The sequence below is a fragment of the Empidonax traillii genome, unplaced genomic scaffold, assembly GCF_003031625.1.
Source record: "Empidonax traillii isolate 1590-97213 ecotype Southwest subspecies unplaced genomic scaffold, ASM303162v1 scaffold161:size1573837, whole genome shotgun sequence".
Classification (NCBI taxonomy): Eukaryota; Metazoa; Chordata; class Aves; order Passeriformes; family Tyrannidae; genus Empidonax; species Empidonax traillii.
This window is the reverse complement of record NW_020955354.1, coordinates 772,384-799,312: the sequence shown is the minus strand read 5'-3', so window position 1 is coordinate 799,312 and position 26,929 is coordinate 772,384. Positions and strand designations below refer to the sequence as shown.

General features: G+C 39.6%; 1 protein-coding gene across 5 annotated transcripts in view; it reads right to left on the bottom strand.

Moving 5' to 3' along the window:
* MYLK (myosin light chain kinase) overlaps positions 1-26,929 on the bottom strand; it is a 202,467-nt gene that overhangs the window by 77,083 nt on the left and 98,455 nt on the right. For all 5 annotated transcript variants that reach the window (XM_027885106.1, XM_027885107.1, XM_027885108.1 and 2 more), the window contains 4 exons: positions 22,782-22,934; positions 6,561-6,698; positions 5,703-5,900; positions 4,264-4,510 (listed from right to left, as the gene is read on the bottom strand). In XM_027885106.1, coding sequence (XP_027740907.1) covers positions 4,264-4,510; positions 5,703-5,900; positions 6,561-6,698; positions 22,782-22,934 — 736 coding nt within the window. The remainder of the gene's footprint in view (positions 1-4,263; positions 4,511-5,702; positions 5,901-6,560; positions 6,699-22,781; positions 22,935-26,929) is intronic.

Genomic DNA, 26,929 nt, shown 5'->3' with positions numbered 1-26,929 from the left:
GAACCTTAGATGAGACTTATTGTCTGCATGTCCTAGGAAGCACTCTCTGGAGGAACAGGAAAAAAAGGACTTTTGATTACAGTTGGGGGACACACCGAAATTTCCTACCAGCCTACCAAGAGGGAAACAAATATTGCAGAATAAATTATATTTTATTCTTGAGAAATTGATAAGGGACAATGAAGTTGATCCCTAGTTATAGCTGGTGCTTCAGAGCAGGAAAATGCAATTCCTCAGTAGGAGGTTTTGCAACTTTTCTGTGAGTTAAATGGAGAGAAAGTCCAGACTCCATGAAGCTTTAACGCCAAAGAAAGCAACTTATCTTCTGGATCACAACTTTAGCTGACGTAAAGCAGAGCAGCTCTACTGGCTTCAAAGAGGATGCTCTAATTTACCTCACTTGAATGTTTTGCCAAAAGCTTTTTAAACCTGAAGGACCAATCATTTTATTTGCATTTTACAGCATTGAGTGGGAGAATGGAATGAGAAGGGGTCATGGCTTTCTTTTCTAAAAATAGACATTGTGTTGATAGCAGAAAACAAGGTTTGCAAACTGTATTTACTGTTTAGTGTAATGAAATGTAATCTGACAACTGCTTTCCATATAACCTCAGTTGCAGAGTATTTGAGCTACCACTGATTTATAAAACAAATGTTTACCTGTGATTTTAAGCAGATTATCCAAATCTCTAAACATAGACTAACCAACACTAACCAAACTTTTATGGAAGATAGAGTGGGGGAGAAAAGAAATACTTAATGTCTGAGAAGACAAAGGTTAACAAAGCAAATTATTTGTTTAAGGAACTGCAGGAGGATTTGTGAGGTCTCTCATGTTGGCTGTGCTGCTGTAAAAGTTTTGCTCATCTAACAGTCTCTGTCCAATTCTCACAGTTTCTTTGCTTACATCTTCTTTATAATGTACACACTGTGTGGAAGACTGTGGGGAACTCATACTGGATATCACTAGAAGGATGCAAAGGACAGAAGGGGAAATTAATGTCTGTGTTTTTCTGAGCAAAAAACCAGCATTTTTATTTCACATTTCAAGCATCTTGCAGCCTGTGAAATGTCCAAATGTCAATAGATGAACTTCAGTAGTGGGTGAATCTGTTCTTCTTTTTATATTTATGAAACACCATTCCTCTAGGCCTGAGACACAACAGGTTCAATGGAACATTATTAGGACAATTAAAGTGAAGAATGCAAAGATTGAGGAATCAGAGTTTTGTGTAAATTTAGAACAATAACCAGGAGAGTTTACAATGACTACCCTCCTAAAAGATGCAGCAGTCTGCTAAATAGTAAAAGGCAAAACAAAGATGTATTCTGCATAATGATACGGGTTGGTAAGACAGAAAGCCAGTGAGCAATCATTGATGGATCACAGCAGGATCACACTAAGCTACACGTGCTTGTCACCTCACTCTGATGAAAGGAGAAAGAGACAAACTGCAAGAGACAAACATGTCTTTTGTTAAATCCACATTTTTAAGACCAGAGTTTTAATTTGTGAGCAGCCAACACAAAAGGAGAATTGTGGAGGCATTAGAATTTAGAACTTAAGAATAATAGAGAAGAAAATTGGAAAATAATAAACAGTGAAGGAAACCATACCCAGACTAAATTAAATGAGCTGGAGAAGGAGTGACTCCCTAAAAGCAGCTATGCAACATGCTTCTAAAATTAATACATGAAAAGGAGATGTACATTTTATTTGAAATTAAAATGATTATGTTTAAAAATAGTCTACTGTCAACTCCTCTATAAACTCTTCAGTGAATTGACTTGTGTTTTCTCAGTTATTTAATATTTTTAATGGACTTTGTAGGAGTTTTTGAGAGGAAGACACTAAAGGCAGTTCTCCTCCTCTCAGGTACTGCTAAGACTGTTTCTGAATATATAAACACTTCTCAATCAAGTATTCAAGACAAATGCAGCCAGTTTGACAGCTGTTTAGACAAGACTACTCAGGGCTGAAAATTATTTTAGGTCTATTGCAAACTTGCAATTATACAGTTGACTTATGTCTCCTTGGATATTCCTGAGGCCATTACTTCTCTGTTACTCACAGTACATAAGCAGTTGCCTAAAAGCATAAGGCTTTCTGGTCCCTGAACAGTAACTGGAATTTTACAAATGACAGCAGGGCAAAACGAGGTATCAGCATTCCCCTTGCTCTAACTGCAGCACAGCTTTGCTCATCATGGATTAGAAAAAGCCAACATGAATGCACTGATCTTTGTGGGATCTCCAGTAAAAGGATTAGGAAATAACTGAAACTAGCACGTAATCTGCTGTGTTGCTTTCTGGCTACATTATGTTTTCTCACCTGTCTCCCAAAATTGTTCTCATATGCTTTTCTGAAATTATTTTCTAAGTGTACATTCCAGAGTCATGATATTGTCAGGCTTACACTTTGAAAAATGATGAATGTGGCCTGGGTGATCACCTGATCATTACAGCCAACTTCCAGCAAAGTCTTCCCTCTTGGCTGTCCTTTGTTCTTCTTGCCCTCTCTCCTTCGTTCTTCCTATCCTGTCTCTTCCTTCCATCCCTCAAGTTTTGCTGAAATATCTCTTTCAGTTGAAGTGAAACCACTGGCTTATCACGAGAGAAGCTGCCCATGGCCAGGGCACACACACACTGAAAGGTGGAAATGTAGCAGTAGAAGGCCACAGTTTCCACAGTCTCTGCTCTCTCCTGCAGAGGTGGAACTGAACCAGCATCTCTAATCCTACCGGAGGTACCGAGATGTTCTAACACCGAGTGGTGTTATAAACACCACTGATCCCCAAAGAGACAGAGATGCAAGGGTTCAGGTAGACATGACCTGCACAAATCAGCATTAGGAATGCGTGGATGACCTGGGATGATTGCAAACAATGCAGCTGTTCTGAAATGAGCCAGTTCACAATTTATTGCAGACTATAAAGGGCCTGAATCTACTGAACAGCTTATTTGCATGGCACACATGGCTCTACCTACATAAATGTTAGTAATAATACTTGAAATTAAGTGTAGAAATACTTCGTTATAGGAAATCTTGATATTCAAGAGCTGTAATTTTCTAAAGCACCTTTTTCTGGAGAAAAGTGAGTGCCTTGTCTGACTTTAAATACTGAAATATACTGAAGCTGCTTTGGGTCTGCCTGTGCTAGTCTATGAAAACACACCTTCAAACCAGACAACTACACAGTGACATGTCCATCATTTGGGCCACACTGGTTGGATAATAAACTATAACTATAAAAAAAAAGCTCATTGTTTAGAGGCTAAATGGGTGGCATTTATTAAGAAATTCCCTCTCTCCTTGTGTTAAGGACACATGAGTAATTTATTTGCAAGCAGGCAAAGGACAATTCAGACTAATCCATCAGGACTAAAATGTTAGTGTGTGGGGCAGAGCAGACAGTTTTCTTCCAGGGTAATGGATTCAAATGTCCATGACGATTAAATAATTTTACTTTAAAAAGTCAAGTAAGGCAATACACCTATGCCCAGTAAATAGCACAGAGTAATAACATCAGTTTCAAGTTATACACAATATTTTCTATAATCACACAGGTGATTTATTATTACACCCAGTCTTCATCATTGGAGATGGAAAATGCTGTGGCACTTTCTACAAGATAAAGAACCAGAAAATGTGGCTTTTCCTTTAAAGGACAGTTATTTTACCAGAATAAAATAAAAATAAATTCAAAACAACTCTTCCAGATTTTGTAGAAATGACAAGATTTTCAAAGCATCAGGGTGCCTCGTTTCAAAGAATACAACTTGCATATAAAATTCAGATATTTCAAACATGGCCAGGAAACATTTTTTTCTGTTAAAGGTATGGATCAAAATCTTGTGTAATGGCCCTTCCTGGTCAGGTTGTTCCCTTGGAAAGCAGGCATCCTTACAAATATCTAGAGAGAAATCAAACATCATAAACAATAGCTCCAAACTCAAGATACTAATTGTGGTTTCCCTTGCTAAAAAGACAAGTTACTTCCCATACTGCTGCCACAAAGCTTTGTTTTCCAGGATACCAAAAGGAAATCATACTGCTTTGTCCTTTTTTCTTTTTTTTCCCCTGACTCGTATTTTTTCTTTCCTCTCTGAGTTTTATTAGGTCTTTTCATGTTTGTTCCTTTACTACTCTAATGTTTCACATGAATAGAACAGAAATCTTGTCCTCTTCAGGTGGGAATTTCAACTTGAGGGTAAATATAACTATTTGTTCCAAAGGAACAGGCTTTTCCACGGCAAACATACCTGAGTTGAATATCATATTGCCCTGCATGACGAGACTGCACGTTCCTCAAGACCAGTGTGAAGATGTCTTCATTTTGCAGGATTTCACATGCTGTTCCTGGCATTACTTCTTGCCCATCTTTAAACCAGTGCACAGTGGGGAAAGGGTCTCCAGCAATGGCACAGGATATAAGGACATTCTGCCCAGGAGCTGCTGTCACTGATCTCGGTTTGCTGATGAACCAGGGCTGAATGCCATCCTGGGGTTCTGCAGTTTACAAACACAGATTACAAATCAGAACAAAATGCCAAGCTTGAAGGTAACTACTAAGCTAACTAATTTCAGGGAAAGAAATCACAGGCAAGGAAAGTTATTTTGAAAATTCAGGGTATAAGTTTTTAATCTGAAAATAAGTCAGGCTTTAGTTTTGGAAGTAACGTGTTCGTACTAAAGTTAATCATTTACTTGGCACTTTACTGGCTTTATCCAGGCTTATATTAAGAGCAAAACAAAGGGACTTTAAAGCTGCCCTAAAAGGAATCTTGGAGATTTGTCCTTAGAGAATATGGGTAGGAATAGCTTTAAGGGCAAGTAACAGTACTATGACTGCTGTGCAGTTGAGAGATCATGTAATAAATCATCATTAACAATTCCATAAAGTTGAATTTAATATAGAAGACTGACCCTGAGGTTAGATCTCAGAGGGGTTTAGAGGAGAGAGGAAGGTTTGAATTCAGAGCAGAAAGTGACAACAGGCTGCGGACCCATCCCTGGAGGCACAGTTCTCTCAAATACTGCAGATAAGATACTTTACATTAAAAATAATAAAAGTCTCTCACTGACTTCCAGTAATTCTCAGTAATGACTATGAGAAAATATCAGTATACAATAACATTAAATGAAGTCCCCTGTCACAAAGGTAGTGAATGTCCAGTCACAGGAAGTTTGTAGGTACTTCAGTGTTTACTGTGGGACTTACATTGTATGTGGAGATGCCAATTTTTGACAGCTACTACTCAGATTGCAGAAACCATGTGTTCCTTACATGCTACCACTACAATGTTAATATTAAATCCAGGGTACTTCTCTCCTAGACAGCTTTTCCAAATACTACGGGCTTCAATTAGAAATAAAAACATAATTGAAAGGTTTACTTCAAGTCCAAAGCTAAGTAAGCCTGATAGTTACAATCTGCAGCTGCATTTAGCAGAAGTTGTGCACTGTCCCTAGAAATAGGACTCAGGAATGCATTTTTGAAATAGTAACATAATGTTCCAGAGTGAAAAAATTTTTTTAAAGCTGCTTCTGCTCAATATCCTTTTTAACTAAGATGCAGAGACTGAGAACTCGTAGCATCCTTCACAACAAACCTTATAAACACTCATGTACTTTAAATAGACACTCAGCCAGCACACTAAAATTACTTTAGCATTTCGTAAGGTGAAGAAGAAGTTTATACCTTGAACTGTCAATGTTGCCTGGGATTGACTTTCTCCTACTTCATTCCAGGCTTCACAGGTGTATTTGCCTGTGTCTTCAGGAAACACCTCCTGGATGTAGAGACTGTACTCATTACCTTTCTTCTCAAAGTGGAAATCTTCTGTCTCCTGGATTTCTTTCCCATTATGCAGCCAGATAATTTCAGGAGGTGGGTTAGCTAAAAATTATGAAACAAAAAAAAATCAGAGACATACAAAACCCCATCATATGTTGATTAAGAAAACAATTAAGGTTGGTTGTTTTTTTGCCATCTGATTCTGCAATTTCATCTTACAAACATTCAAGAATTTCATTAACTCTTTCAGTGCTGTGTAATGTGGAATAGTCTGCCTTATCAGTGGTTAAAATACAAATGAATAAGGGAAGCATATAGACAACAGAGAGGGATAATGAGTTCTAGATCCCACAAAGGTGGTTATCAAGAGTTTCTGTTACCAAGGTTCATACCAGGACTGCTCTTTTCTGCAGCACTGATCTTACCTCAGCTGACAGGAATTCAGTCTTGTTTGGTTCGCAGCTGAAGCTGTTACAAGTCCACCAAGACTTAGTTCTAGTTCAACAACAGAACCCAATAATAGTCTTCTGTTATTATTATATCATTCCAATGAAGAAACACTCGTAGATGTCTGAACACATTAACACTGGACAATGTTCAACCCCCTGAAGATCACAGCAGACAAACCTGGCTTTAAAGAACTGGTTCCTAGAAATATTACTTCCAAATGCAAAGATACCTGCTAAAAAGATGGAAAACCCCCACAAACCTTGCAGCAGAACTTTTTTTTTTTTTTAATAATGCTGTCCTATAGCTACACACCTGATACCTCCACAGTCATTATCACTTGACTTCCATCCATGACTTTGAGGTCAGTCAGGCCTTTAAGGAAGATGGGTGCAAAAGTCTTGTTTAACTTGGCAGCCTGTGCACTTTCTGTCTTCTTGCTGCTCTTCTTTTCTGTGAAGTTAAAAAGAATAAAAGGGCTCTTTTAATGGAATTTTCATGACAAACTGACCCCGTATCCAACACGATTTTGAGACAGTGGTTTTGATTTAGCTTTCAGAAGGTAAAAATAACTGAAACCACCCAATTTAGCTGTTTTGCTTTGCCAGTATTCCAGGCAGAAAGACAAGAAATGGGAATGGGAATGTAACTGTCCTTGTTCCAGGAATCCTTTTAAATCATTGTTAAGAGATATCATAGAGTATCATTCAGAAATTACACTCATTTCCCAAAATACACAAACTCAGGTGAAAAAAACCCAAACAACCAACCCAACAACTTGTAACCAACAACTCAATGCCTTTAATCACTGCTAAACTCATATAAAAATCTCAAGGTTTGTTGCAAGTTGTTATTCTTATGATTGATGAGTTAAAACCAAACTCACAGGAATATAGGAGTTGCAACTTTGCAAGAAACTACAAAGCATTTTGTTTGTTAGAGGGTCAGTATTGAATGGTTTTGAGTTCACCACACTCCTCTCCTGTACTTCAGTTGGGCAACTGCTGATGGGAAAGTTTGAAAGCTGATGTTATCAATATATATCACAAAACAAACTGTTGTTTTAGGGCTTTTAATTTTTGTGTGTGTGTGTGTTTTGAGGCTGTACAGTCAAATGCTGAGCGCTGGCATTAAATTATTCACTCTTAAAATCTATCTGGGATATGTTGTTTGCAGTATCCACAGTGGTCTCCTCTGTCTTGGATCCAGAGGCTATGAAGCCAGACCATTTAACTGTGATCTCTGTGGTGCACCAGACCAGGAAATACACTCCTGCTCTAAAAACCTGAGCAAAGAGACTTGGGAAGCCAAAGTAGTGATCATGACCAAGTGCAAAAAGTCATAAATATTTATCGGTCACTTGGATACACTTTTTGTTTTGTTTAGCTTGCATTCAGACCTTTTACGTCTTGCCTTTTAAATGCCAACCCTACATTCTATCCATACATGAAAATAGCTTTATTTTGCTTATTCTTACCTTTAAATTTTTCAAAGGTATATCAAGGACATCAAAAATAGTATTACAGCAACATAAAGTGCCAGGCTGGAGGAAAACCATAATTCATAAAATTAGTGATTAGAAAAAATGACAGCACATCACTGAGCAAGCCCACTGAACCTCCTGCAGGCAAAAAGTTACGCTTGTCCCAGGGTAATTTGAGCTCAGTGTAAATTTGGAAGCTGCCTGGAGGGGAAGTTTTTCCTTTTCTCTAGCAAAGCTTGTTCTAGCCAAAATCTTGTCTCGCTGGCTCATGTCGTAGGTCTTTTCTTGGCACTGAGCTTTGAGACATTGATGCATGTGAAAATGGAAACACGGGACCTGACTGAGACCCACTGGGATCGGTGTTATGGTCCTGCTACTCTGAAGTGCCTGATTCACCATCAGACCACACTGATCAGTGCTAGTGCTTCCCACAGCACCTGCTTGTAAGTTACTGATGCTTTATGGAAAACGGCCATGAAGTTGGGTGAAGCTCATCTGCAGTAATAAACTGCTGTGGTTCACCATATCTCTCTGTTTTGTAATGTTTACTGAGGGAAACAGCTTCAAACAACTGCTGTACTAAGCAATGTCAGCACATGCTCCTTCACTGCCCTGATGCCTTGCAGAAAATCCCTTTGTCCCTTAAAGTGAAATAGATCTGTGGGGGAAAGCAGAAACCCATATAATTGGAAAAAAAGGAGGAAAAGAAGACAAAGAAAGCAAGAAAAAAAAAAAAAGAAAATGGTAGGACAGAAAGAGGCACGGGGGAGGGTGGGGAAGAAAAGTACACTTAATAAAATATCGTTCCTGTTATCATTTTTACTTAAATAACTAATAACATTGCAAATCTAGATAGGCAATAAACCGAGAGCAGAGAAAGGAAAACAAAAGCCGAAGTGTGGCTCTGGACCAAGAGAAAAACAGACCTGGGTTCTGATCAGGAAAGTTCAAGTCTTCAGATAGGCACAGATAACAAGAGTTAACAGTGACCAGGGAACAAGTTTGCTCATAGTGGCTCTAGCAGCAATTCCCCCAGACCAGACCGAGCTGCCTCCAGCAGAGCCCTGGTGCAAACAGCATTAAGTCTGAGCAGCTCTTCCACATCCCTCCCAACTGGCTCTCTGCTCCATCAGACTGACCTGCCTGTTGCATGTAGTCTGAATAAATAGATTTTTATAATCTAGGAAGACAATACAGTATAACAGCCTTAGCTTATTAAAAAGACATGGGCGAGCAACTGCAGAAGGAAAATCATTTCCCGAAAGGAATTTTTCAACAATGCTAACTCCTCCAAAATACGTGCTGCTGAAATGAAAGATTCATGGACTGGAATGAAATCACCCTCTTGCATAGAGCTGCAGAAACATCAAATGGAAGCAAGCAAGTAATTCACAGTAATTGCATTTATGAATCACAAACCCAACAAGTTTACAGAAAATGCTAGGTCTCCATTTTTTTAAGTTATCTCAGGCAGACGTTGGGGAGGAGACTTATTGGTATGAGTGACATTATGAAGATTTACTGGGGCTAGAGGCCTCTACTCCCAAAAGAGTGACCTGCAGGATTAAAGGATCAAAACCTACTCACCATTGTTACTGATCAGAGCTCACACTTCGTAAATGAAGTTGTTAAATTGAAATGAATCTCTCTCACCATTGCACAAAACTTAAAAAAATAATAGTGCTTACACTAAATTTAAGCACTGCATAGGTTTGTGCTGATCTCTTGGATGAAGACCAGTTCTGTGCTTAGACAGAAACTTATGATGGCAAGTATCAAAACACCAGAAGCCTGTGGTATGTGAGTAGTAAAAAACTTAAAAGAATGCAGCTTAAACAGTACAGGAAAAGTTACTGGAGAGACGAAAGAGCTATTTCAACAGGGGAAACTGAACGTAATCACGCAGAAGAACATCAAGATAGATTATGAAGTCTGAAATATTGAAAACTTGAGGCTTAGTCCCCGGACAGAAACAAAAGCAACTTTCTGAAGACTTCCCTATCCTTGTAAACCTACCGTGTACAAATGCACACACACTTTGATTTAGTCCTTGATTTCTCAATACCTGCTGTAAAGCAGGAATGAAAACATCTCCCCATCTGTTGCGTATGTTCTTTGGAGCACAGGGACAGCGAAGGTATTTTTTACCAACAGATGTGAAATCTGTTGCAAGTAAGAGCTCAAAAATTAGAAGCTACCGTGGCTGAGGCAACCAGTATTCCTATTCAAAGGTGTGACGTCCGGAATACAGTAAATATATGGCTTATAAGTCTGACTCCACGGCAACTTGAACAGGCTCTCACAAGCATTCTCTCCTACTTTCAAAATAATTATTTTAATGGGGATCTCTAATCTTACACTACGGTTGTTCAGAAGTGTACATTGATCAATAGCATATGTTTATTGTACCAACAACTTAATCAAAATATCACAAAAAATAGTCCAATGTTTCTTCACTTGGTAGCAACAATTAAGAAGACTTTTGTTCTAAGCCATAAATGCTCATTAAGAAACCATAGGGGCTCATTTCACATAGCATTTCTTGTTTACTTAAAATTTGAAATTGTGGACTTCTAGACTTAGAAAAAAATTGAAATTACCTACTGCCAGCTTTAGTTTCTCACAGATGTTTTACACAAGACAACACAGTCAGTTTTAGATATGTTATTTAGTTTTATTTAGTCTTAGTCTAAAGTCACTGCATTTTCTCAGAATTGACACATACAATCACACAGAGGCCAAATTACGAAGACTGAATGTTAACTATTTTCAAATTCTTCTGAAGCTTGTAAATGCTTTTAGTTATTTATTTATGACATAGCACCATGCAGTGACTCAGTGTTTGTCTGATGAAGGCTTTGACATTTCACAATTTTACAATGAAATAGCAGTGCTATACATTTTCACAGATCATTTTAAGATATGGACTTTTAATATAAGGGCTTCTTCAATTTTAGCCTTTACAGGTCTTGTTTGGAAAAACAGCAATCAAATTGATTTTGGAGGGACAAGAAGGGATGCTGCTCGTTCAAGATTAAGCAAATAACTCCTGTTCCCATTTATGGTGAAAAGATACTGCGTAATTTTACTTCCTTCTGAAAACACCTGTTTCAACAGGAAAATACTACAAGGAAAACCATATACAACCCCCCAGGAACTGTTTGCAAAAGCTTCAGAAAGTGCAACAACCATAGAAGTTCACATTGCCTGGCCAATCCAGGTGCTTGCTATTATCCTACACTAGGAACAAAATCTGTGACTTGCACCAGGAAAATAGTGGGCAAGTAGATAAGAAAAACAGGACACAAATAAGCAAGCTGCTAACAACAGGCCAGTATTAGGCTTGCTTTCCCTCGTTCCTCCAAAGTCCCTTTCACCACATGAACTCTGCTGGGGTTCAAAATCCAAATGTCCTCAGTGAGAGCTGTCTTCGGAGCCCATGGCAGGAGGGAAGAAGAAAAGGAAGAAAGCAGAGGTAAAGTTCCCAGCTCAGATACTGCAAGTCACTGTGCTTCTGGCTGAAACATCCCCTTTCATAACACCGCAGAGTGTTTCTGCTGCCACAACGACAGACAGTAAAAATGCAGCATCTCTGGCACCAGAAAGGAAATCTGGAACCTAAGGAAAATTTAGTTTGACATTAGCATAAGGGCATGGCTTCATTATGTATCTACACATCCCCGAGCTTATTCAACTGGATGCGAAGAAGAGGAGATCCGATCTCTCTCTTCCTATTATGTTAATGCTCTCTAATCACCTATAGCCATTTAATAGCTCCCTCATCACTCTTACTTCTTATTGCTTTCAAGGTTCCCCTCTAAGAATGAAAGCAAGAAATATTAGAGTGAACACACAGTGACAAAAAAATTCCTACCCCAGGCAGGTTATTTTTCTCCCTCCCTTTCCCTTCCCCAATCAACTTCTGCTGGTGGACTCAATTCCCCCCACATGGATCATGTCAAGGCACTTCAGGAGGAACATCAGGGAACACAGCACAGGGTGGGCTTGATGAAATACAGGTCCATTTCAGTAGCTTGTTTTCAGACTGTGCAACTTGTTTACTGTATTGTAGGTTATGAAACCTGCCACGATTTTTTAACCACAGCTGTTGGTTTCGTGCAGGTCAAACCATGCAAGATAATAGAGAAGAGAACAATGATTTTCTCGAGTGCTACTCACAGAATTTTCGCACAGAGCTGTGGTCTGGCACAACGTGTAAGCCCATGAAAGGCATTTCTGGTGGGCAGTAATCTCTCTGTCATTTCAGCGGGCTTTTGATAAGTCTTTGCACAGGGTGTTCGATTTAAAAGTCCACCACAATGATCCCACTTAGATGGTTCCTGAGAGTTTTGCCTTTCCTCAGGCTTTAATATTCGTGAATGTTGGGAAACAGCAAGTAATCAGATGCACAGCTCAGTGGGAAACACAGCTTGGGAGCCCAGAAATAGTAAGCAAAGCATGTAAAGGGTACTTTATATACCCACATATATTTTCTACAAAGCAAAAGGAATACAGGCTTTTCCCACAGCATTCCCTTACCCCTAAGGGTTCATTTTTTTTATTGGAAAGACACTCTAATAAGCATTCAAGTCTATGTTTAAAAGAGCCTCTCAGTGCATTAAATCCATAGAGATTAAGGAGAATTTAAACTCTTCGAATTTCTTACAAAACCCCCCAGATTCTCAGCATATTTGGATGGCAGTGGAAAAATATATATTACCTCTGATAAACAACTATTTCTATTAATCTCTTATTCTGTTTTCCAGTATTTGTGCAATCAATAGTAAGGCAATCTATCTACAGTGACCATATCAAACTTCAGATTATTTATTAACCTGTATTAATAGAAATGTAAGGGGATGAAAAATGCTTTCCTATTATTTGAGTTTTCTCAATCTAGGTTTTAAATAGACCCTACATAAATTTGACCTCTGCATATCTGCAGATTGGAAATTATCATTAGAGGAGTCTTAATGTTAGCTGTGGGCATAAGCCAAAACACGCTTGAATTTTTTAAATTCAAGGATTCAAATTAAATTCAAATTAAAGGTCTGAATCAGAACTTGGGGATTGAGTGGAACTATAAACATCTTTATATTGATAACCAAGGGTGAGTTACTGTGTTGAAAGTGTGTATCTAAAAGAAAAAATGGAAAATTCACGCTGCACCAAACAGTTAACCTACTGCAAGTCAATTGTACCACACACCCTACCAGTTTAGCTGCAATTATTCAACCATTTACTTTCTAGGGTAAAAGATATAGATAAATCTATACCCTTGGAAAGAAGTTTAAAAATGAATCAATAACTGCACTGTGGCATGACCATCCCCAGATTTGCTGTTGAAATTTATGTGAAGGAGAAAATCCAGATCAGGATGCAAACTTCGAGAAGGTCTCCAATGACTGGCCCTGGCCAGTAGTCAAAACAGTCAACATTTTATGGACATCATATATTCTAATAAATTTTCTGGTTCCTTTGCCTACCCAGACATACTGAAGCTGCTTTCATGTGAGCTGCAGAATGCTGACATCTCCTGTTGAAATGTCAGGACTTCAGCCCTGCAGAGAGTCCCACAGTAACTGAGCTTAAAAGCCACTTCTGGAGAGTGGCTATTCCAGCCCCTGGCTCAAGCTGCGTCAGCTACAGCACTGCACACCTACACATGTATATACACATACATACACACATATATACACCTCCTACTGCACCTACACGTGCAGGACTAGGGGTACAACTGGCCACAAGTCGAGGACACACAAAGGATAGAGTTTGCTGCCTTGTGTTCAGAACACCGCAAACAACTTGCAGTGTTTAGTCTTACAAGAGGTTTAATTATACTGGAGGAATCTGTTTGCCAGCATCATGTGGTGAGCTGCCAGCTAATGCCTGCTCTGAGCCGTGAGGAAGGACTGCCTCAGCAACATTTACCATTTATGGTGTTTAAATATCATTTTGGCTCACAGGCTAATAAGTCAACTGAGCTGAGGAGAATGCTTAACTCAAAAAGCTCTGTGTGAGCGGCCTCAGAGGGAGCAGCAGCAGATTCTACTAAAACCTCTCAAAGCAAGACCCAGGTTCACACAGATCTTTATCTTGAAAAGAGTTTCACACCCTCAAATGTTTTCAATATAAACAAATCCAGCTGTTACCAGAGCTCACGTTTACAATGATATCAACTCAAAAATCAAGAGATTTTGTAAGGCAGAAAACTGACACGAGGATATTCATCTGTTTTCATGTAAAGTGTTTTTCCTCAGGCCTGAAGTGATACAGTCAAAACATTTTCTGCAACTTTCCAAGAAGCCCAAACTTGATTTATAATGGCATAAAAAAATATGAGGCCTTTATGTTCTTGAGACATGTAGGAACACTTCTGCTCTAATAAAGATCTCAGGTTGGTATGCCATTTTACAAACTTAATTCATGAGAACTAGATGTTTAATGACCTAGCAGTGTTCTTTACACATCTATCTCCCATCATTTATTTCTGCAGTTATAATCTGCCTTTTGTATATGGAAGGCAAGATTTAAACATCCATGGGAGGTACTTTCACCGAAAAGCTGGGACAACCTCTAGTCTGTATGTTGTGCCTTGCATTACACAGAAGAACTGTTAATCTAAGACTGACAATGCCCTAAGCCTACGCTAGTCCAGGGGTATACAAAGGAGGCCAAGTTCCACTTTATCTTGTTTGGCAATCTCTTTATTTTACCCCAGGCCAGTCTTCCAGCCCTACCCTGCAGCTCCATCTATGCTCCTTCTTCCCCAAGTCTTTCCTCTGTATCACCAGGTCATCACCAGCATTTTAACCTGTTCTGTCTACTAAGTTTGTTCTGCAACTGAGATGCCACTCCAGAAATCCCACTATCAGGAGATTGACTGCACCAAGGAAGAATCGTGAGTTGAGAGAACAGCCAAAACAGAAGAGAATAGACTATTTTAGCTGGACGGGACCTACAAGGATTATCTGGTTCAACTGCCTGACCAATTCAGGGCTGATCAAAAGTTAAAGCCTGTTAAGGGCATTGGGCAAACACCCTGACAGGCTCGGGGCATCGACCACCTCTCTGGGCAGCCTGTTTCAATGTCTGACCACCCTCTTGATAGAGAAATGCTTCCTAATGTCCAGTCAGAGCCTCCTCTGGCACAACTTCAAGCCATTCCCACGCATTCTATCACTGGATCCCAGGGGGAAGAATTTAGCAACCCACTCTCTGCTTTCCCTCCTCAGGAGAAATCTCAGTTTGGAGTGAGGGGTCAGCGACACAAAGTAGACGGCTGTGTTCACAGCAGATCATTTTGCAGTCAGCAGACCGAATTCCTCCCTGACAGTCTCACTGGAACTTTCTGCAGCCAAAGTGGTGTTTGCTTTTGCCTTCAGAACTGTCTGCCTTATTAATGACTAACCCTGTTTGCAAGTTATTTACATCAGGTAATTGCTCCTTTGTCACTGTCACAGACAGCAACTCCATGGAAAGCCTGAGAGCGTGTACACCTACCAAATACATTTACAAGGCAGCTCAGCTGGCCCACTGCTTACAAATTCCCCAGCATCAGATACCAGTCTGGCTTGGAGAACTGCAGAAAAGGTGCTTCATATATGCTAGATCAAGCCAGATTATCTCCACAGTGAAAATGTGCATTCTGCTGAGGCAGAATTTCACCTTCACATGTACAGTCTCAATTTTTTGTGTGGCTGCTCAGGTAGATTTTAATTTAATTGCAGCACATCATGATATATAGAGATACTGCTTTTGTTACAAAAAAAACCTGGTCTGTGCATAAACTGAAATGCAATGGAAGCACAACAGGAACAGGCAATCACATAAAACACAAGTGTCCCTGAGGATGCCACTGATCTAAAGAGTTACAGTCCTTTCAGCCTTTCCTTCCTCTGGCAAATCCACACTGGCAACAGAATTAGTTACCCTGTGGTACTATTAAAATAGTTCTGCTCCTCTCTTGGGGGAGTAATCAAAAGGATACTGTACTAAGAATGCTGTTAAGGAATCCCTCAAATAAGACAAATAAGACTCAGCTTGAGAGCAAGGAAACATTTGAAATTAGACTACTATGAAGGAGGGGGAAAAAGAAAAAACACAGCAGTGTTGTATTTCTGGGTAAAAGTTGGTTTCAGAAAGGAATTCTTAAGCAAGACTTGTTTGACATTCAAGTCCATAAAAGATAAGGTAGTTCTACTACAGCATTGTTTGTGGTCAGTTGTCTCTTCTTGATTAATTTATGTTGAAAATCTCTTGAACCTAGACATCAGGGAAAAAAGAAAAAAGGAAACAAAAAGGGTCTGTGTATGTGGACTGAAAGTCAAGCCTTCATGAAAATGAAGCTGCAGAGAAGCACTTCCAGTAGTGTACAGCTATACAAGGTTCCTACCCTCTGTTCTGTTCCTGTACTGCAAAGGAATGATGGATGCTTCCCTTAGGCAACTTCTGGAGAGCTTTAAAAATTGAGCTAATCCTATGAGGTAGTTTGATGGCTGGCTCTTTGAGTTCCCATTAGCTAATCCACATCAGCTGATCTTGAAACTATTCTCTGGGGTAACACCATGCCTATGCTTTCAAAATTACTCAGGTATATATTCAGTTAACAGGTTTTATATGTATTTTGATGACTTTCACTTTTCAGCTGAAGCTTAGAGCACTGTAGAATGTGGCAATCCAAGCTGGGACAGTCTGCCCCTTGGTCAATGCAGGGCTGTTCCCAAGTCTGTTGTAATAACCATCTGTTTTCTGCCACTCTGGTACATATTACGTTCATGTTCATGGTATTTGATCACACCACAATTGATGCAAGGGTGAAGTTTTTTTCTTTTCTTTCTTTTCTTTTTAAATTAAATTATTTTTTTCTGTCAACATCTCATCTTTGGTTTTCATTTATAAGAAATGTTAATGTAATTTCTGACATTTAAATTTTCCTCATTCTGCAAGCACTCATCCCTGATTTGCATCCAAATTTGGCTCCCGTTTCAATGGAAGTGATTTATATTAACAAACCGTCTTTAGAGTGCATTGTTTATGTTGATTGCACATCCTCTATCATTAAAAGCTTCCATGTTTTGCTTTTGTCCTCCATGTTTGGTCTCTAACTGGCATCGTGTTCCATGTTTGGCCCTGAGGTGCTGCAAGAAGGCAATTTAAAATAAAAAAAAAAATCCAGACTTAGTCTTACAGTATTATAGCTGCTGGTGATCCATACCAAGTGACGTAGAGAGAACCTTGGGACACTACTGAAAGCTCTGGAACAGAGTTTCTTTGATGCTTGTGCCAGCTTACCCCTGACTTTTCAATACAGGAACAAAACCCCTCTCCCTTTCAGTTAGTGCTCTGAAACCAGTTCTTACATAGAGAAGTGGTTCCACGAGTCTGCTGGTCTGGAATGCCTTTTAGACATTTAATAAGCCTAGACTTGTGTATTTTGTAAAGTCATCTACAGTCCTTTATATTTATGTTATGCTTGAAATAGAGCAAAATGCTTTCAAATAAGCAGTGGCTTTGAAAAGCCGTCACAAGTATCACTGTAGGCAAGTGAGCCATCATACTTTGCTTACCTTAGGCACAAATATGTGAGAAACAGAGCTGTAGCCTCTCAGTTAAGTCTTCAAAGAGAGGCTGCTTATTGCAGTGATAACCTCCTTTAAAAGATTAATGTCTAAGAAAGGTCATTCTGAGATAGAAAGAAAAACAACCTATGACCTAAAGACAGAATCTCTCATGACCAGAGGAAAAGACTCCTACCTGAAAGCTTTTCTTCCACCTGGTTATATTTTATGGTCCCATTCACACCTGATGGACGAGTGACAGGAACAAAACAAACTGGTTGTCCAGAAAGCATCTCCCTTCACTGCTCTGATAAACTGGTTACCAGCAGGGACTCTGACAGGCTTTCAGGTGACTAATCTGCTCGTCCAGTGATCAATGAATGACTACAGTAATCGGATTGTAAGGGCTACAGGCTTCCCAACATAGACACATGCTGGGGAGGCTGCACTGAGAAAAAAACCCATGAACAGAAAGTGGTGGGGGAGAAAGGGGAACAGATGTGAAGTCAGGACAGTGCACTGCTGGCAGGGAAGGAGAAATGAGGTCAAGAGCCAATAAGCAGGAACAGCAGTATCTGCTGAATAGCATTTGCTCACCAAAAGCAGCAGTATTAGGCCTCTATTAAAAAAAAAAAAAAAAAGAAAAAAAAGCAGCAGTGTGCAGAAGACAAGCATCAGCAAAATGGGAGGCTGCAGAGCATTAGAGCCCACAGAAATAACCTGGCTGCCAGCCTGCCCTGCTGCCATCACTGCCCACACTTCATGTCCTGTATCTTGAAAACAATCAGTGATGCTGCTGCCTGGTGGGACGATGCTGGATAAACCTCAAGGAGCGTGCAGTGGGTCAGATATTTTGTTTGTCATCTACTGCAGAATTGCAAGACAGGACATTCTCCCGAGAGTCAGCCCTCCAGCTTGATACCATACCTAGAGAAAGCTGGGGAAGGCAATTAACTGCCCCTCTTACATGGAGAGACTGTTTGCAAAAGAAGAGAAGCTGCCTATGTGCAGTACTGATTTGGTTTGGCACAGCAGAGCCCATCGTATGTCCCACCCCAGTTCCCACGGTCCCTCCAGTCTGTAATCTTGTGTAGTGCACTCAGGTAGTGCTGTGAATGCCAAATGCTTAAACATCCCTTCGACACATTTTTCTACAGGTGGATCTGACCTGTAGCTCCTTGTCAGTGATTGTTCACTGGCAGAGAGAGCCACATATCACAAGGCTTACCTCAGGCATGGGGCAGACCTGAGGAACAGTCACTATCCCTGGGAGTGGCTTTACCTTCCAACTATACCAGTTATTACCAGGAGCTGTCTTGCCTTTATATTCTGATTGTCTCAGGCTCAGCAAAGCATGAACACCACCAACTCACTACACAGGTACATTCAAAGTCAATTAACTTCTCCTCACCTCAGTTTCCTGTTCATAAAAAACTGATTAAAACATTCAGCTACCCTGATAAAAACCTGATTAATATTAAATTCAACTTCAATATCTGCAATCTCCATCAGCATATAATCACCATATGTCTCAGGTGACCCGAATGTACCCTGCACATTCCTTTTTAAGGAGGTGGTTTGTTTGTTTTTCAAATAGGATGCCTGGTGAATTTTAAAAATGGCTTGTATACTTATTTTCATAACATAGAACAATATGAAAATTGTAACATGAGATGTGAACACCAATTCAAAAACAATAGCTTACACGTACAATAACAGAAACAATTCAGTCATGAACATGTTGTTTAAAAACTTTAAAGAAAATTTGTGCATTAGCCCCAAAGTCTCCCAGATTTTGATTTTCCTGTGTATAAAAAACCATGTAGAAGTTTAAAGGGAAAAAAAGAATCTAACATTTTCAGACTAGCAAATGGCACCAGGAATGTCTATAATTGAATGTTTGAGTAACCTGGACCATGTTTCTCACCTCTCAGGTTTTCCTGCACAATTAATCTGCATTAGACCAATTTACCCAGTGCACCCAGTGCATGGTTCAGTTAGAAAAAATTCTCACAGTGAAGACATTTCTTAGGCAGGTTTTCAGAGAAGTACTGCTCAATCTCTGTAGTTCATCTCTCCCTGTATTTCAGCTGCAAGAAATCACTGACACAGAGAAGACGGATGTCAGGATTCAATTTAGTCTACTTAGTCTTTTACAAGGCCAAAATTAGCTTCACCTTGATTAACTTGGTTTCTCCATAGACTACCTAATGGACCTACCCCAATTTACTCAGCCTTTAGATCACTTACTTAAGGAAGTGTCATCTTACTTAAGTGATCTGATGCTAATTTCTCACTTTAAATAAGCAGAAGACTGATTAGTTTGAGTTTTTTAAGACCATGGCATTTCTCATGCCCCATCCATATGAACTGTGGGACTTTTTCGACACAGTGCCAAAAGCCTCCTACAAACAGCTAAATACCTTCAGGTTTTGTCATACAAAACCAAGGAATAATACTGAGGCTGCTCAGTGCTGGACAGAATTTATCCTTCTTAATAATAAGCAAGCAAAAGACAACCATAAATGAATCTGAGACTGCTGACTTAGAAGGAATGCTATGCCACAATAAGCCTAGCTAATTATCCAGGGCCCACTGCAAACTACTGGACAAAATCCCACCTTTGTATTTTACAGGACTTGGAGCAGTAGCCCTTTATAGGGCAAAGGGCCTTTGAAATGTTGTTTTCTACATTAACCCCACAAAAGGAAATTTCCTTTGACAAAAAACAAAGCAACAGATGTTCCAAAAGGCAAAGAAGACATAGAAGTTGATCAGAAAACATAGTATGTGGTTAGATAACACCTGCAACCTACCAGCAGGTTTAAGCACCATCCTATAGCATAATTCAGATATGAGTTGAGCAGTTTGTCACTGACTATCCTTACTGCTGACTTATTCTGAGTTATCTGTGAGCTGAATTTAATTAAGAAAAATAAAATTGAGTTTTACTGTTAAGGCAGACTATTCACTCCAGGTAAAGATTCCCCAGTGATCACTGCACAGTGTTCCTTCATGAGATCTTCACAGCACAACAGAAAAGCCAAAAATGGCAATATGAAGTGAAATGTAGACCCAGATGGACTCAGAGATGTGTCCAAGGACCACAGTAGCAAGTTAAAGAAAAGCTGGATTCTGACACTGGTTGGATACTGATGATACGCCAAGAATATTCATTCCTTCTCATATTAAATTAAAGTTACTTGTCACATACAAAAGGAAAATATTTCTCTAACAATGAATGAACTCACTGAGCACTGCATGAAACCTGAAATCCTTAAATCGTCTTGGAGACAAAACTGAACTGGAGAAAGATGGGTTACAATTCAGAAACAATTTCACAGACTTTATTAAAAAAATCAGTGTCTGGTCAGGAGAGGATTTTTGAAGTTTTCTCCCTTTCTGCATGTACAACGATTTTCTGCTGTAATCTGTTTGCAACAGCTGAGCATTTAGAGAAGCCTTAGTGGCAGCATTCAGAGACTCAGAGAACTAATGCCAATAAGCTTTTGCTAGAGGTTCTGATGGAAAAAAAATACACGAACAGATAGGAGATTTGGAGAGCACGATTTTAAATTTGGTACTATTTTTGGCAGACAAATCCACATTGATCTGAGTCTTGGGGAAGTTCCTGTAATCCTCATGCCAACAGGGACATGAGTTTTAGGGACAAAGCAGAGGGGACAGCTAAAACTGTAGAAATGTTGAACAAGGGGGTTTACAGCCTATCATGCATGTTCTTAATTCTGCTCTTGGTCTTCCTACCCTGCCATTCCACAGCTCCCAGAAAATAGAATGGGATGCAGAAGAGAGGAACTAACTCCCCATAACAGTGGCAAGGCAGCTTTCTAGCCCCAGACCAGCTTAAGAACAGGAGGAATCCCACACAGTGCAACAGTGACTACGTAGCCTGAAATAGCCCAGCAGAGAACACAAGCCCAGGGAAAGTCCAGGTCACTGCTGCTCCCACGTTAGCATTGTGTGTCAACCCGAAAATAACTCAGCAATGGTTGTTCACAGTAAGAGAGGGGCTGTCTTTTTGGTTTCTGAGTCCCAGTGAGGGATCAGCAGGTTCCATGGCAAAGACAGCTCCTCTTGACTGGCCTTTAGCTAATGCAGATGAAATGCTTCAGAGAAATTTTAAGTGAGAGCTTTGAGAACCGATTAGTTTCAGGCTTATTTTAAATCAGTGTTTTCCTCCTTGGTACTTTTTTTTTAAGGGGTGGGAGGGCAGGAAGGAGACAACTGCATTTGCAGTCTAATAATCAAGAAGTTAACTCACAGGTCTACCAGAATTTGTTTTCATTTTAGGCTTTTATGTGGATTCATATAGAATAGGGGCAGGTATAGCACTGAAGCGCTGCAGACAAACACCCCAGAACACTGCCAAACAAAGACAAATCTTGAGATCCCAGGGATCAGGGTACATTTCCCATCAAACTGCATGTACAAATTTAGGGCAGGTATTATTTAGTCATAGCCAAAAGGAACAGCTCCCTTGGCAGCTGTCCCTCACAGCCTGTTGGACAGGCAGTGACCAACTATTATAAATCTGGAAAAATATCATTTACTGGTGACAAATACCAAATACAGACTTGATTGCAGAGGAAGGGGGAGGCTGAGGGAGGGGGATTGAAGAGAGAGGGGAATGATCATCTCCAACCAATAAAATAAAACACCTGCATAAACTGATGCCAGGGGAGACTGAAAGAATAAAGACCCTAATACTGATGAATACTACCTTAGTGTTGAATTTATCCATGGAATTCTGTCATCTCTTCATTGTGAACTCCAATCTTTTAGACTGTGTTCATTCAGACCCTAGTGCAGAATTATGGCTTTCGTGGACAAATCAACTATGTCAGTTCAGCACTGCCTCAGATTTCTGAGACAACAGATCACCTTGACTGTTTCCTACGATGTGCTTCTGGTACTTTCACTACCAAAATGCTGCTTATTTAGAGTTCTACATCTCCCAGTTAGCTGATATGTGCCTGTTCAGAATTATATCTGATCAATCCTGGTAACAGAACAGGAATAATGGCATTTGCTATCAGAACTGCAGTCCCTGGGACTGGTCTCTGTGTTCTGCCATTCAAGAGAAAGGGGCAGCATCTGCCTGCTCACCATAACACTCTCTGCCTGATGGGTGATACTGGTGATCCTGCACTTATTTTTCTTCAGCAGTGAAAGGCCTTTCCTACACTGGTACCTCTCCCAGAACAGCCTCGCTGCTCTCTGTGCCCTAAGCCCTTGGTAAGGTCAGAGCATTAATACCTGTTTCTGAAACATTCATATTATTTTACACTACACAGTCCTTAAGCACTTAAGTTGCACATACCTCCAAGGGGGAGAAAAAGTACCCAGCTGACAGGAGCTTAGAAAAAATATGGAATCCGCTTACAATCACCTCTGTTAAGGATCCAAGATTATTTTTGTTAAAAAATGTTAGTTTATATGATTTTAGTAATTACAGTAGGCTGACATATTCACCTTTGACTGTGACCTGAGCACTGCAAGATGCCTGTCCTTTGTTGTTTTCAGCCAGACAGGTATAAATGCCATCATCTTCTGGTAGGGCATCTTGGACAGTCAATTTTGCAACTCCATCTTCAAAAGTGGAATGGGCATATTGAATTGGCTGATCTGCAGACAGAAAGGAAGAGAACTGACTTAATACATCAGCCACAAGTTTCAAAAGCACATCTAGTTTTGAGTGAAATCTGGATGCCTAACACCAGCCAGTACATTATAGTACAGAGCCAAATCCCACTCTCTGGTGCACAGCCACTGCTCTCTAGTGACTAAAACCAGCAGCATCCCAAGCACAAACTACTTTATGGTTGTCAGACAGAGCTCACCATTAGATTCACTGAGTGCTACCTTGAGTAGTAGCAAGAGGGGAAAGGTTTCTCTTTGCATTTTGGATAGATTCTCTTTCAGCTGGGGAAGAGAGGAACTGTCTCGTGTGTTTGCTTCAGGCATAATTTCCATCTTGTAATTTGCCTGGAACTAGGTAAAATGCAGATAAAACTAGATGTGCAAGATCTGTTGGGCATGGAAGAGCACTTGAAGTCCTCCACAGGGTACTCTGTAGTGCAAGACATTCCAAGAGAAACAGCAAGGTCTGGCTGATTTACAGAAGTCAATATGCACTACAGTGTTATGCAGAAACAGAGAGGTGCAGCCTGATCTGTGGTGATGTGACTATTAAAAAAGTTCATTTTAAGAAACTGGTTCCTTAAATTGCTTTGGAACATGTTTAAATATTAGTGTAGATGGTTTAAAGTTGCCTTGCTATTGTTTCAGGAACTGTCATCAATCTCAGCCTTGCTTTTTGAAATGCTTCTGCAATCTGTTTCCCCAATATTAAATAGTTTCCACTGCTGGCTCATCTTTGGTTGCTTTCCCAGTGTATGCAATGCTTAAGAGGGCCTGATACCTGTGCATAAACATCACGCTGGAAAAAGAAATTAGGATCGACGAAGAGAGGAGGATGAAACAGCAGAGAAATTGGGCAGGACTGAATCAAAGACATCTGTCATCTGGGAATTGGTGGTCAAAAGGAAAGATCAATATTGATTTAATTGCCAAAATCATTTCAAAATAGCACAAAGCTCTGGGGTTACTAAGAAGCAGTTCTGTACTATGAGGATAAAGTAAGTGATGTGACAGATTTTTCTCTCATCTCTGATTTTCAACACTGGCAAACTCAGAAGGCAGGCATTGTCTGTGCACTATCTATCTGCACAAAAAGTTTCATTCTGAAATACAAACGTGTGCCAAAATCAGCATCATCCAATACTTGCATATATTATAAATTGTGCTAGATGATCTTGTTCCTTTACTTATGAGCCATCTGTTTGTTAAGTTAGCAAATTTTCTATTGCATTAAAAATGGTGGTGAATATTCAATCAGCTACCCAGAAAACTCCAATTTTAGAATAAACTCTCTCCACCTTTGCCACAGGTCACGTATTCCTATTACTGGTTCCCTTGAGCTCCTTTTCACTCAGTTTACACACAGACTGTTGTAACAATTATTTTGAGCCACGTAGATTCTGCATGTGGGAATAGCACTGCACTCAAATATTTAGGTGTAGAGCTAAAGCCCAAGCACACAAAGCTTTCTGTAAGAGGACAGGGGGCACTGGGCTGCCTTCCTGGTCCAATTATAGAATATCCACCCTGTCTGGGATTCTGACATTGAAACTCTCGGTAGGGGCAAATGATGCAGTGATGCCACAACAGAAATGCACTGGAGATAAAAGTTGCACCATCAAAAATGGAAAAATGCCTTTTTATTTCTGTTGTAAGTAAGCAAATGAATAGGGTAAGTGTTCTGTGTGGAAAAATAAAATGTGGACTCCTTCACCATGTCCTAAGATTTTGTCAGGGCTCTTTTTCACTCCAGCTCTCAACAACACTGCGGTTATTTTTCAGCAGTATTCACAAGATAGTGAATTCACTACAGAACAGCCTTTTCATTAGACCCCAGAAAAGAAATACAAGCGTATAAGCCCTTAGGAATAACCTGCAGCAAGATTCTAAGTTACATCCATAGGACTTATATTTTGCTGTAACAAAAACAAATCTCCCAGTAGTGAAATGTTCCCTTCTCCAGAGGCAGAACAGTCAAATCTCCACGACAGCTTGGCAGCAGGAACAATAACAAAAAATACCTTTCTACTGGCATGTTATGCCTGAAGAAAGGAAATTTTCCCCTGGCCCATTTATTAAAAGGTTTCTGGGCAAATCACAAAGCTATCCTAAAACCAAACACTACTCAGAGAATTGTTATGCTAAAGTCATGGTCATACTGTTTTTAAATTCAGCAAGAAGAAGTTCAATTCAAGTCTGAGAGAAAAAAAAAAACCCTCAGAAAGCAATACGAATAGAAAGATACTTAAAATAGTAATACACTCCTTATTCCTGCAATTGAAAAAAAAGTTACCTGTAAAGTACTTAAAGAAGACAAAGTAAGTTGGAGTGACATGCTGAAGTATTGTCAAGAGAGCACATGCAAAAAGTTATTTATAAGGCTTTGGTGAGGCCAGAACTAAAACACAAGAAGTTTACTTTCAGGGAATTTGCCAGTAAATCGGCGAAAATTCAGAAAGAAACTTAAAATCAAGATAGAGTGAGAGCAATGGGACAAAAGAACCATCTTGAAAAAGTTGGAGAAAACTTAAATGATAGAGTTGCAGAGAAGAGTAAGAGCTCTAATGAGCTTGGTAGTTCAGTCAGGTACTGTTACTTGTGCATTCTCTATGAATATGAAAAAAGTATTCATCCTGACAGATGCTGAGATGTAATTACAGACAATGCAGAGCACACACCATCTACTTTTTGCCTTGGTTGACCGGAAAGAGAGGTCACTCTGCATAATGCTTGGAAAATGTTTTGAACTCACATGTAGTCACAGCTGGTAAAAATTATTGGTATCTAAAGTAGTATCTAAAGTAGTACTTCGACTTGTACAAAAAGTTACTGCAAGGTTTTTTGTTCTCTGGTGGTTTGGATTCCTTGGAGGTTGCAGGAAGGCAGAGTGGACACCATGCAGGCTGTTCAGCATCAAGGGATGGCCAGCCCGGAAGGGAGACTGGTCTGCTTTTGTACTTCTTTTTTTTTTTTTTTCCCCTATTTGTTTCTCAAAGCAGCCTTCTGTTTGGGTTTCTTCTGATTTGATGACTTGGCCTTTGCATTCATTATTTCACTGAGATGTACATCCCTTCCTCACAATCCTGCTCAAAAATGAACTCTGGCTTGTGATCGCTGTCATGCTTGGGAGATAATCTGCATTCGATATTTTCTAGTGAACTTTACCGTCCTGTCCCATATGATTTTTATTTCTATGGAGTTCTGCACAAGTGCTGTGTCTTGAACAGCAGTGTGATTGCTCTCAGCAGATTGCTTTTTCCCCTGTCACAGCCAATCAGCTGTGAATATAAAAACCTTTATATTCCAAATATGGACAGCAGATGCTAACACACCTTTTTTTAAAACAAAATTTGTCTGCCTGCCTCAAATTATATACTGTGAATATACTATTTTCTTCATATGGTCAGTTGATGAAAGACTCCACCAAAAAACCACTGTTATGTCTGCTTGGAGTAATATTTCAGGACCAGACACACAACTTTCTTCTTCATTTGATCATGGATATAAATATAAGAAATTTGTAGTGTCCAGCTAGCTGGTAGACAGGAAGGAAATGTTTGCATTCAAATGGATATCCAAATAGCCAATTTGATCCTTAAGTAAAATAATGATCCTAGGAGTGTACATGGAATTATCAACAATAAACAACTGTTTATAATCAATTCAAGTTTGTATCAAAATGGTATATAAACAGTTATGTCTCACAATCAGATGCAAGACAGAAAAGCATTAAACTATAGTGATACGTTTTAGGAGCCTGGAATCAAAGTCATGTGCTTGTGTCTTTAGAATAATATATGATGTCCCTGATTTTTATTATTATGATAGTTTCTTGTGCTCCTGTTACTCAGACTCATCACTGCCTTTTGCTTTAAGAGAGCACAGCTAACACACTGAATTTTTAGAGAACCCTGATGGTTTGAAATCCAACTAACTACAAAAAAAATCCACCTGCATTTGCCTCCTGGTCATATCGATCT